This window comes from Mobula hypostoma, chromosome 4 (genome assembly GCF_963921235.1).
Source record: "Mobula hypostoma chromosome 4, sMobHyp1.1, whole genome shotgun sequence".
In the NCBI taxonomy this organism is placed as follows: domain Eukaryota; kingdom Metazoa; phylum Chordata; class Chondrichthyes; order Myliobatiformes; family Myliobatidae; genus Mobula; species Mobula hypostoma.
This window is the reverse complement of record NC_086100.1, coordinates 32,992,625-33,005,998: the sequence shown is the minus strand read 5'-3', so window position 1 is coordinate 33,005,998 and position 13,374 is coordinate 32,992,625. Positions and strand designations below refer to the sequence as shown.

The following is a 13,374-nucleotide window of genomic DNA, read 5'->3' as shown; positions in this document are numbered from 1 at the left end:
GTGCCGATTTTTTTCCCACAAATCGTTTTTGGCAATTCTGTTCGGGGTGGGGTGTTAATCACAACAGGAATATAGGCGATAAGTGGCTAATACACTCAATTTCGTTTCTAAAAGCGTTTATCTAATGAATTTAATATTAAACACACAGCGCAAATTTTCCTCGCATGAATATAGTGATAAGTCAATTATCAGGGGAGGACAGGGGAGCTTTAAGTAAGTGTTGAACGAACTTCCAGTAGAAGTGGTAGAGGCAGGTTCGATATTGTCATTTAAAGAAAAATTGGATAGGTATATGGACAGGAAAGGAATGAAGGGTTATGGACTGAGTGCAGGTCGGTGGGACTAGGTGAGAGTAGCGTTCAGCACAGACTAGAAAGGCAGAGCTGGCCTGTTTCCGTGCTGTAATTGTTATATGGTTATATAAGTCACTTATAAGTCAATAGCATCATAACATTTTAAGTAACATTTGGATATTAAACACACAGCACATATTTTCCCCGTATGAACATATAAAATCATTGCAACACACCAATATTGCTGAATCAGTGGGAGCCCTGGGCTTGTTTCCCTGCAACAACACGGTTCCATCGAGGGGTGATGGGAGACAGCGATACTCGAAGGGGGTTCCTGATGTCCAGTCTATTCCGCAATTTAGTTTTCGTTACATTCATTGCAGAAATATGTTGGAAAGGAAGCAACGTTTTCAGTGCTTTCCTGAATATCTCAGGATATTTAGCCTTGACTTTGATCCAGAATGCCGGCAGAGATGTTATGTCAAACATACTTTTCAGCCCGCCATCATTTGCAAGCTCAAGGAGTTGATTTCCTTGCCGCGCTGACATGGATGACGCGCGGGTAATGACCTCGCATGCGGTCAAGCTCCACAGTGGGCATGACAGGGAATGAGGAAAGGTGCAGCTGACTCCCATCGCCAAATCATATCGTTTTCTCGCGGCCCGGTAGCACATGCTTTGCGGTCCGGTACCGGTCCGCGGCCCAGTGGTTGGTGATCGCTGTTGTAAAATACTCTAATAAACTGGTACAGAATGTGCTATTGAAATTGTACTGAGTGGTTGCATCATGGCTGGGGATGGCATTCACGTCCAGGTCCATCACAGGAACAACCCTCCCCACCAATGAAAACACTGACATAAGATGCTGCTTCAACAAGCAGGCATTTATTGTCAATGATCTCCACCATCCAGGTCAAGCCCTCTCTCACTGCTACCATCAGGTAGGAGGCAGAGAAGCATTAAATCCTACACCACCAGACTTCCCTACAACTATCTGGTCTTGAAGAGACCTGCACAAACCTAAACATACCACATCTACTAAACATTGTGGACCACCTCTTGCACTACCTCAGGTAATCAAATAATTCTTACAACTATGTTCTATTAAGAAACTCTAGTATTTGCAGGGTAAACAAAAACAAAGTTTGTAATCCTGAATTATGCAAAAAACAGAAAGTATGATAGGTATAGCAAGAAAATAAATTATTAACATTCTGGTATGTATAACCTCTCGTCAGACCTATTGGTTTAGGTTACATTCATGTCTACAGTTCTTAGCCAATGAATGATTACCTGAGACCTTTTAATATTCTGCAAAAAAATGAGATAAGAGAATATAATTAATCAGCTCTTTACCATCATGGGAAATGATTCAACTTCACAGCTTTTCAATGGTTTGGGATTCGTGACGTGACATCTGGTTTCGAAGACTTCAAACACCAAATAATAAATGAACTCATATTGATCCTAAAATCAGTTAAGAAAATGGAAATAAGTGCATTGAGCCAGAGCAAACTGGTGTAGCCGGCAGCTGACCCTCTTTTGTCAAACATCTAAACCATGCAGAACGGTGATAATTCAACATCTGTTATAGCTTCCACAATGAAGGAATGGGTAAAGAACATCATAATATCTCCCAGAATCACTGCAGAAGTGATTAATATTTCCGTTTTCCTGGAATTTATTTATGTCCATAATGCCTTGGTGTATAATGTGTTAGAAGTGGCAGACTAGTTTCAAAAAGTGGTTGAAAAAAACAAACAAGATCTTGGACTTTTATAAACAGACAAATTGTGTGCAAGAGCAAGAAAGTCATGATGAATCTTTTATGAAGCACAGCTGCAGTTTGGGTCCAGATCTGGAGCCACCCTGAGGAAAGATGTCAATGTTTTGGAGAGGGTGCAGAAGAGATGTGTTAAAATTCCCTTTAGAGCAGAAAAGGACACAAGGAGATCTGATGGAAATCTTGAAAGACATAGACAGGTTAGATCGAGGGAGATTGTTCTTATTGCTAGAACAGTTCAGAAACAAGGGTGTAGAATGAAAGTGAGGGACAAAAAAAACCAAACCTGAGCATTTTATTTTGAGCAGCAAGTTGTAAGCACAATGCATTGTCAGGGGTGGTAATGGAGACAGAATGAATAACAGCATTTAAGAAGGAGTTGCAAGAAAAGATTTTGCAGGGTTATGGGGGGAGGATGGAGAAGTGGGAAGAATAGGATTGTTCTTTCAGAGAGCCAGGATGAGCTGGACGGGCAGAATAGACTGCGTCCACACTGTTGCCTCACAATGATGTCATGATTCTGGAATACTGATGAAGCATTTTACGGGTTTTTTGACGTCTTTTACATTACCTTTAATTTAATTGCTGTCTTGACATACATAAATTATACTCTACAACACGGAAGAGGCCAGTAATCCTGGTCTGTAACAGTGTACACTCCTCACAAACCTGTATGTTTGATGAGGTACCAGTCTTTTTTTTAGTATATTTAAGGATCTTATTGCAGTTTTAAAAAGAACAATTGTTACATGGGGAACAGAATTTCTTAATCTGAAGTCTTCGATGCTTTGGTGGTTCCAGCAATGGACTGAATTGACGACCCTGTTCATTCCAGGAAACCTCATCACCCTGCTGATTTACACTCTCGTTCTTGTTTATTTCTTTCACTCTACCTGAAACTATGTTCTAGTCATCAATCACGTAGAAGGTCTTGATTAATCTGGAAACAGCGAGACACCTCCAGGCCAGTTCCAACTACTGAATTTCTGGTTCATAGAATGATGGCTTCTTACATCAGATCTCCAAAGGAGCCATGGTTCATATTGTACTTCACCTGGGCCTTAGTTTCAAACAGAAGCCTTGAGCCATAGGAAAACATTCATTCTCAACAGCCAGCCCAGCACCTAGTTGAAAGTCACAGAGTCATGGGTTTTTATGCACATTCACAGTCTACTTCTGCTATGTCCTCTTTTTATGCTAGTGTAATTTGTCTTCCCCCAAGTCAAGACCTGAGAACTAACCTTACACTTTCCATAACTACCTTGAAACATACAGAATTATGGACACTGCAACCATGATCCCTGTTTAATTTCAAACATGAGCTTGATTAGTGTCCTGTCTCTGGTTGAACTATTGTCTCTAAAAGTCTATCTTGGATGCACTTAACAAATGTTGTCCTGTCTAACCCCTTTGCACTAAGGTAATCCCAATGAATGGAAGAGTTAAAATTCCCCACTACAATTGTCTTATTACTTTCACGTCTTTCTGCAGTTTGCTTACATGCGTGCTGCTCTTGTTCCCAATGAATATTGGGGAGAACTACTGAGGTTAGTATGATAAAGTCAATATTAAAATGACCAGGAAGACAGGCCTGGTCATTAAACAAAATGCAGGGACTGTCACCTCATCTAAGCAGGACATTCAGAGAGTGGGAACAATTTCTGGTCACATATGACTCTGCATCTTGATGCAGAGTTCCCAATATGATGACAGTCAGCACCCATGAAAAGGCTGCCTCACAAGCCCATTGCTCCTCAATTTGTTCTCAGAATAAATGATTTCAGTCAAAACAGTGACGGACACATGTCACCTGTTGCAGCGTGAGATGATTACCGTGGCACAGGTTAAGGATTGACAGGGGGCACACAAGTGGTGCCAGAGGCAAGAGTCACCAGATGGTACTGCAGCGCATGACGTAGTGCAGTACCAGAGAGCTTCACGCACTGTTTCTCCATTAAGGTGAAGTTGTAAAGCAAGCCCTAAATATAGGTTTTGTGTTTCTTTCTTCTGGTTAATGACCAAGCGACGTCTTCCTCGACTGGGCAAGATTTTTATGATAAATTTCAAAACACCACTAACCCCACTCCAAGCTGCATTTCCATAAGGTTCTGAAAAGTTGCAGTATGGGTATTGTCATCACTTACAATATTCCAGTATGATGCATGTAAAATCGATCTGTGATGATTCAAAGGTTTTGAAAACGTCTTACACTTTTGTATGAATCAGCACCTAAATATGCTTCTATACTGTCCTTACATAGGCTAGACAAAAGTATCCCAGCAACAAAAAATCCATCACGACAAATTTATTGATCTACTAGCTTGAGCAGCTCTTCAACTCACCTGCTTTTCCTGGGCATTTATGATCTTGTTCAGGCTGTACTTGTATCCCTCTCGTCGAACGTCATTGACGTGTTGAATTGCAAGGTCAGCTGCATTCACTGCTCCCACTGCATCGCAAGGAATTGCAGAAAACGTGACCACTTGGTGATAACCAAGTATGCAGGAATTACAGAGCAGATCGCACATCACTAAAATGACTATCCAATCCATGGGACCTAAAGGCTAGAGCATATTAGTCACACATTTACTTCCAAGAAAATAAATGCATACAAGAGAATATTACAGATAAAATGATTTTTTACAACCTTCCGTACCCTGACACAGTAGAAATGAATTACACTTTTAACTGAAAACCTTCAGTAAATACCATGTTCCAGACCTTTCTATAATAATAACTCGTTTGTTTGACTTAGCTCAAGTTCAATCAGTGCAATAAAGTTTCTCTTTTGGATTCCACGAGTTATTGTGAAATCGAGTTGCCCTAAAAAGAGGTCATTGAGAAAAAGCTGCGAAGGTTACTGTTCGCTTGACTAAAGAAACAGCAAAATGGATGACTGTCAATATATAAAAACAGAATCACCACCTTAATACACTGAGCAGAATTCTAAATCTGTTGTTTAATAGACAAGTTAATAATTTTGTGACATACTTGCATCATCTTCTCTCTCATTCTTACTCTTCACCTGCATTCAAATGAATAGTCCTTGGAAGGAATTCTAAATCACTGTTTTGTTCTCAAGTTTATCCTAGTACATCTCTGAGCATTTCTGAGAACTTTAAAATTACTAATAATTTTGATATTCAGTATTTTAATTGTTTATGTGCCATAGATCTGCCAACTTATGTATGTGTAGCTCTGTAAATCCCTGGTTAGACCATACTTGGAATATTGTGTTCAATTCTAATTGCCTCATTATAAGACTGATGTGGAAGCTTTAGAGAGGATGCAGAGAAGACTTGCCAGGTTTAGGGGGGATGTCTTATGAGGATAGCCTGAGCAAGCAATGGCTTTTCTCTTCAGAGTGAAGGAGGAAGAGACGTAACTGGCAGAGGTGTACAAAATGATGAGATATAGATCAAGTGGATAGCCAGTGACTTTTTCCCAGGGCAGAGATGACTAATACGTGGGGACATAATGTTAAGGTCATTGGAGGATAGTATAGAAGGGAATACTAGAGGTATGTGCTTTATACAGAGGATAGTGGGTGCATGGAATGCCCTGCCAGGTAGAGGCAGATACATTAAGATCATTTGAGAAGCTCTAAGATGGGCACATGGATGATAGAAAAATGGAGGACTATGTAGGAGGCAAGGATTGATCCTAGAGTAGGTTGGCACAAGACAGTGAATTAATAGATAGATAGATAGATAGATAGACAGACATACTTTATTGATCCCAAGGGAAATTGGGTTTCGTTACAGTTGCACCAACCAAGAATAGAGTATAAATATGGCAATATAAAACCATAAATAAATAATCTATATTATTCTGTAATATTCTATGTCCTATGTTCTAGACCAGTGGTTTCCAAACTTTTTTAAGTTACCATACCCTTGCCTCCCAGACCACATCCTGTGCTCCCCTCTCCCTTTCCAGCCATTACATAAAAGCTATAAAGAATTTTGATCTACAATGCACATTTAAAGAAAATAGGAACTGCAAATTCAAATCAGTGACAAATAATTGCAAAAATTATTCAAATCTGTTTAAAGCTACAAATAAATGATTCCTTTATTTAATTCCAGTAAAACAATTTTCATCCACAATTTCATAGCATACATTAGTAGTCCATCTACTCACTACTTCATTGCTTTTTCACCTTTCAATGAGATGGCTGGGCTTTGTACAGATATCAAGCTCTCAGCATCAGGCTAAATGTCACTCATAAGGAGTCTCAGGTCCCCATGTTCAGTAATTTGCAGTTAATTTTGTTACTTTGAAAGAATTTGGCGTCTACAATGAAACCTCACTCCACTATGTATCCTCACTCCACTAAGTATTATCTTGGTAAGGCAATAAAGAATGCCTTGACCTTTTCCCACAGTTCAGGATAGTGTTCAGAGATTTCTTCCTGCAGTCAAAAGTCTCAATATAAATTTTTTAACCTCGGCTTCAGCTCAAAGTCATTTTGTAGCGAGATCAATTCTTCCTTCATCCTTCCTGTGAATTCCTCGTTACTAGTGTTCAGGAATGGATATTTTACCCAATCTGGAGTTTGGATCGAGACAAGATCCTGAAACTTCTCTGGCATATCTTTATGCAGCTCACCCAAGTGGCACAATATACGTGAAGATCATCATCTGATATTCTTTCTATCTCTTCCTGCTCCAAGAGGCTCAGAAATTGGAAAAGGTCACGACGGCCAATGTTGTTCTTAAATAGAGTTAACTTGGACAGAAGTCTGGAGACTACTGGTTTGACTTTGATAAAATTCACATTAATTCCTTGCAATTGAAGATTGATTTCATTAAACTTGGTCAATAATTCTGAAACTAAGCAGTGTCATAGCTAATATTCTTCTGTTGATTACTGAATGAAGCATTAAGTTTTCAAAGAATATTGTCACAGCTTCAAAAGGCACATAAAAGCATCTTAAGCAGTTTCCTTTTGAGAGCCATCTGACTTCTGTGTGCAACAGCAAACATTCAAACTCTTCATCGTTCTCAATCCAAAGCTTTTGAAATAGTTGAGAATTGAGAGCATGGGACATAATTTTATTTACAAATGTGATAACAGTATTTAATGATTTGTGTAGCCAATCACTTAGTTTTTTTTTGCAGCCAGATCTTATCTGTGAATTCTGCAGTGAATGTTAAATTTGTTAAGTACAGCTTTTTTCAAGAAAGTAATAATTGGATGGTGGCATCCTGTCATTGATGGTCCCACATCTGTTGCACATACAAGAATGTTGGTGAGTGGAATGTCATTCTCTTAGAAAAATTGCTCAACAACCTGAAATATTGACTCCCTCTTCGTATCTGCTTCTAGTTCCCTTGCAAATAGCAACTCTTCAACCATATTTTCTGTGGGGGATGTGGCTTATTCTGACTGTGTGAAGTCGCTTCCATCGTGATTGGTTAGTTTAGAAAATGCAGCTGCTTTTTCCATTGGTTAGCCACCTGGATAAACATCCAGGTATAAAATAGGATGTGCAAGGGGCTTGCTTTCTCTCCCTTTGTTTAAGATAAGCAGTGCACATAGCCATCAGGAAGGTATGCTCCACATACGCTTTTTGCTAATTATATTTGTTGAATGTATGTTTGCTAAATATTCAGCTTTGTAGTGTCTGTAACATGGAGAACATGAATGTTTGGTTGAATCTTTACTGATTGTAAATAAATGGTGAATATACTTATTCGCAAGTCAGTACAGTCAACAAAGATGTCTTAATGCGTTTAAACGATCTATTGTTGCCTAAAACCGATGGAAACAACACTGATTGTGGCTGGAAGCGGCCATGGAGGACACCTTGGAGGAAGCGCAGGTGTAGATCAATGTTACAAATGCATTTAAGGAAACTAGGTTTTAAACTCCCTACACTGATTATCTTGCTGGCAAACGTGCAGTCTCTGGTGAATAAAATCGATGATCTCAGAGCAAGGGTGCTGAATCAGAGGGACATTAGGACCATGTGTGTCATTTGTTTCAGAGTTTCCTGGTTAACCATTTCCGTACTGGATGCAGCGATCCAGATCGATGGATTTACTATACATTGTCAGGACAGATCTATAGAGTCTCTCAAAAGCAGAGGTGGAGGAGCATACCTCATGATCAACTCTTCTTGGTACACAAATATATCAGTGCTGTCCCAATTCTGCTCACCAGACCTGGAATATCTAGCAGTAAAGTGCCGTCCTTTTTACCTACCACGGGAGTTCTCTGGGGTCATTTTGGTAGCAGTTTACATTCCACCTCAGGCCAATGTCAAGCAGGCTTTAGATGATCTGAGCAATGGGTTCAACAGGTATGAAACAGCGCACCCTAACGCCTTCACCATCTTTTTGGGAGATTTTAATCAGGCCAGTCTGAAAAAAATCTCTAAGCAACTACCATCAACAGATCATTTTCCATGCCAGAGGAAACAATATACTGGACCATTGCTACACCACTGTCAAGAACACCTACTGTGCTATTCCACACCCTCACTTTGGGAAGTCTGATCACCTGGCTGTACTTCTGCTCCCTGTTATAGGCAGAGACTGAAGACTGCAGCATCAGTAGTGAGGACCAAGAAGGTACGGACAAGGGAAGCACAGGAGAACCTACAGGACTGCTTTGAATTGGTCGACTGGTCTGTATTCAGGGATTCATCCTCGAACCTGGATGAGTATGCTGCAGTTGTTACCGACTTCATTAAAACCTGTGTGAATGAGTGTGTGCCCACAAAAACCTACTGTACATTCTCAAACTAAGAGCCGTGGATGAACCAGGAGAACCTGTTGAAGGCTAGATCTGTGACATTCAAGTCTGGTGACCCAAGCCTGTACCAGAAAACCAGGTATGATTTGCGGAGGGCTATTTCAAGGGCAAAGAGACAATTTCGGACGAGCTTGGAGGCAACCTCAGATGCACAGCAATTCTGGCAGGGTCTGCAAGACATTACTTCCTACAAAGCAAAACCCAATAGTATGAATGGCAGCGATTCTTCACTACCAGATGAACTCAACGCCTTCTGTGCACTCTTTGAAAGAAGCAACACAACTACAGTTGTGAAGATCCCTGCTGTATCTGATGACCCTGTGATCTCCATCTCAGAGGCCAATGTTAGACTGTCTTTAAAGAGAGTGAACTCCCGCAAGGCAGAAGGTCCCGATGGAGTACCTGGTAAGGCTCTGAAAACCTGTGGCAACCAACTAGCGGGAGTATTCAAGGACATTTTCAACCTCTCACTGCTATGGGCGGAAGTTCCCACTTGCTTCAAAAAGGCAACAATTATACCAGTGCCTAAAAAGAATAATGTGGGCTGCCTTAATGACTATCGCCCAGTAGCACTCACGTCAACAATGATGAAATGCTTTGAGAGGTTTGTCATGACTAAACTGAACTCCTGCCTCAGCAAGGACTTGGACCCATTGCAATTTGCCTATCGCCACAATAGGTCAATGGCAGACGCAATCTCAATGGCTCTTCACACGGCTTTAGACTACCTGGACAACACAAACACCTATGTCAGAATGCTGTTCATCGACTATAGCTCAGTATTTAATAGCGTCATTCCCACAATCTTGACCTGGGCCTCTATACCTCCCTCTGTCTATCCTCAACTTCCTAACTGGAAGACCACAGTCTGTGCAGATTGATGATACCATATCCTCCTTGCTGACGATCAACACTGGCGCACCTCAGGGGTGTGTGCTTAGCCCACTGTTCTACTCTCTGTATACCCATGACTGAGTGGCTAGGCATAGCTCAAATAACATCTATAAATTTGCTGAAGATACAACCATTGTTGGTAGGATCTCAGGTGGTAGCAAGAGGGTGTACAGGAGTGAGATATGCCAACTAGTGGAATGGTGCCGCAGCAACAACCTGGCACTCAACATCAGTAAGACGAAAGAGCTGCTTGTGGACTTCAGGAAGAGTATGGCGAAGGAACAGATACCAATCCTCACAGAGGAATCAGAAGTAGAGAGAGTGAGCAGCTTCAAGTTCCAGGGCATCAAGATCTCTGAGGATCTAACCTGGTCCCAACATATCGAAGTAGTTATAAAGAAGGCAAGACAGCGGCTATACTATATTAGGAGTTTGAAGAGATTTGGCATGTCAACAAATACGCTCAAAAAACTTTTATAGTTGTACTGTGGAGAGCATTCTGACAGGCTGCATCACTGTCTGGTATGTAGGGGCTACTGCACAGGACCGAAAGAAGCTGCAGAAGGTTGTAAGTCTAGTCAGCTCGATCTTGGGCACTAGCCTACAAGGTACCCAGGGCATTTTTAGGGAGCGGTATCTCAGAAAGGCGGCGTCCATTATTAAGGACCTCCAGCACCCAGGGCATGCATTTACTCTCTGTTACAATCAGGTAGGAGGTACAGAAGCCTGAAGGCACACACTCAGCGATTCAGGAACAGCTTCTTCCACTCTGCCATCCGATTCCTAAGTAGACATTGAATCTTTGGACATTACCTCACTTTTTTTAACACGCTGTATTTCTTTTTTTGCACTTTTTTAAAAAATCTATTCAGTATATGTAATTGATTTACTTGTTTATTTATTATTATTTTTTTTCTCTCTGCTGGTTTATGTATTGCATTGAACTGCTGCTGCTAAACTAACAAAGTTCACGTCACATGCCGGTGTTAATAACCTGATTCTGATTCTGATTGTTTTCTATCTCACTTGCCAGAACCTGGTTCAGTGTTACATTTTGGCGCTGCTTTTAGAAGAGTCTGACTTTTTTTTAGCAGAAATGCATTTCTTTAAAAGGTTATTTAACAGAGAGGACTGTATGAAAGATAGAGAGCCCTAGAGTGGACAGGTAATAGTGCAGACTTTGGAAGTCTCACTAACCTACTGATGGGTTATGGAATGCCGGTAGATTGATCAGACCAGTTGGTGTTTTGCCAGGGTTGAAATGGGACACCACATTGTTCCCATACTTAAACCGCTGGGTTTTCCCAGGAGAAAGGATAGCCAGTGGAATGCTTTCTAGCTGATTGTAAGACATCAGTATAAAATGATAGCGAGTCTTAAGAATGAATTGGAAAATCTCAGTCAGCGCTGTACTATTCTGAGAGAATCATTGTTGATGGCCCAGATTTCAGCTATAAAGTTGGAGGATAAGAATATAGTGATAGTTTGTTAACTAATGAAGTTACAGCACTTGGACATTGCACGCCGAGCTGGTTGGCAGCCCAACCCTGTTAAGGTTCAAGCCATGATGAAACAGAGCAATGATCCTACATTGGGGCTGGGGGATGGGAATGTCTGACTGGATGATGAAAATGAGGGAGTGAGGGTAGCGTGACCCCTCGGTTTATTCCTTGAATTTATCACTCTCTCCCCTGCCTATCCAAAACAGTATGGGCCAGGCCAGTGATCACACGTTCCCACACCCACTGAGGAGAGCATCAGCCTGCAGTTTCTTCCCCTCAGGAGGGGGAGGGGGAGGAGGATCAGGAATGTGTGGAAGATGGTGTAATGGGCCTCTTCGAGACAACAGAGGTTGGAGAATTCTCCGCTTAGAAATTACTGAGTTTAGGGGACAGGTACAGAAAAAAAGGCGGAGGTGGGGTAGACTATGGCCGCGTGGTTATTGAGGAAATGGGATGAGTGGGGTACCGGAGAGATCCTATCTAACAGAGGAATAGGTGCTTTTGGAAGCCTTGTGTCCCAACATGCAATCAGTAATGCATGGAATTAACTTCTGGAATGAAAGGGCATATGGTTATGGCAGCAACTTCCCAAACAAAAGTGAAGTGTTGTCATCAATAGTACCAGCTGTTGGTCACCCAATAAGTACAGCAATTCAATTCTTACAAGATTTAGAGTACTTAGAAGAGCAGCATGTAGTCAGGTACGGAAGTTAGGTAGGTAGATGGGGAGTGGGGGATCCCGCATATTCCATGAAGAAATGTTTTTAGCTTTGCTCAAAGCTGGGGTCCCAGAGGTGCAGGTAAATGGGATTCCCATCCCCACTCTCTACGGTATGTGGATGAAGTACTGTCCGGGGAAGTAAAAAAGGGAGGTCTCGAGGAGGAAGAGTTGTTCTTCAAGCCCCCTGCAGATAAGGTCTCCTTTTGCCCTCTGCCGGATTCCTCGCATTCCATTCTAGAATCCCTGCAAAGGACCTTAGCTGACGTTCAGGGGCAGTGGGAATAAGGGAGTGGTTAGCACCTTCGTGTCTCATTGTTGTAGGAAGGGTGGACATTGAACTTGCATCCCTCTTCCTTGTTAATGATTTGAATGCGGAGAAATGTGAGGTATGGCCACATGCATCAGTTTCCTTTTGTGTGTGTGAGGACTTTGCCTTTAAAACGCTCTGTGGATGTGTTGGACCCCACCCAGCTGCTTTTTCCTTTTCTGTTGTTCTCTGATAAGTGTGCTATTTCTCTGTGAGAAATTAATTGTCTATTTTAAATTTTTACAATTCAATATGAAGATTTAACAAAGAGGAGTACAGCCTGGGTTCCAATCTGTTACTTTGTTTCTTGTTTTCTTAACCTGTCACATGTTTATTGTCTTAATCTGTTACTTTGGTACTTGTTTCCCCATGCAATTAGTTTGAGGGATGACTCGTATTTCATACTGGCCAGATGAAATTTGAATCAAAGGGGTAGAAATTTGGGTAACTTAATTCTGATTAAGAGGGGCCCACATTTCAGAGGGACATCGGCATTTGGGGAGCAATTCCAGTAGTTCTGTCTTTGTGTTTTCTAAATATCCAGTGACTAATCAGGAGGGAGTGCATTCTACATTACAGAATGGCAAAGGGTGAATACTGACATGTGGCAGGAGATCTTGTGATATGTTTCTCAGGATGGAAATTGAATTTGGATGCTGGATCAGCAGGTCGGATTGCTGAATTTGAATGAGGACTCGTCACACCATGGAACCAATGTCACTACTATTGATCCCTTTGACAAGGAAAAAGACCATTGGGAGAAACTAACTGACTTCTCGGGTTTTGGCATTCTGTTTTGCGGGAACTGGGAGGGAGTAATCTATTCCTCAACCTCAATCCAGAATATGTTAACAGCCTTAAGGGATGAGCCTTAATAGCCCCAGTGCTTTAAGGGCTGGTGTTTCCCTACGTACCATTAATTGGAAAGCCCTAACTCATGGAGTGATTTCCCCATGTAAGTGATATGTTGAGTTCAGGTACATGATGCAAGGTGGATGATAAGTGTGAGCAGGAAAAGTATCCTGGGACAGCTGTGTCTATGTCAAATAGTGTTGTGAAGTTGAGCTCTTGTTGGATGCTGAATGGCACTTACTGTATATGCAGTTCTTATG

At 41.4% G+C, this 13,374-nt stretch overlaps 1 protein-coding gene across 2 annotated transcripts in view; it reads right to left on the bottom strand.

The window, feature by feature from the left end:
* The window catches only part of LOC134344753 (fetuin-B-like), a 32,813-nt gene extending 27,947 nt beyond the window's left edge, over nucleotides 1-4,866 (bottom strand). Inside the window, exons 1-3 of one of the 2 annotated variants that reach the window (XM_063044839.1) lie at nucleotides 4,733-4,866; nucleotides 4,419-4,640; nucleotides 1,650-1,760 (exon numbers count right to left, since the gene is read on the bottom strand). In XM_063044839.1, the coding sequence (XP_062900909.1) occupies nucleotides 1,650-1,760; nucleotides 4,419-4,628 (321 nt within the window). In that variant the 5' untranslated portion in view covers nucleotides 4,629-4,640; nucleotides 4,733-4,866. Of the gene's footprint in view, nucleotides 1-1,649; nucleotides 1,761-4,418; nucleotides 4,641-4,723 lie in introns of both variants that reach the window. The other variant, XM_063044840.1, reaches the window with a different exon arrangement.
* Nucleotides 4,867-13,374: the final 8,508 nt, after the last annotated feature.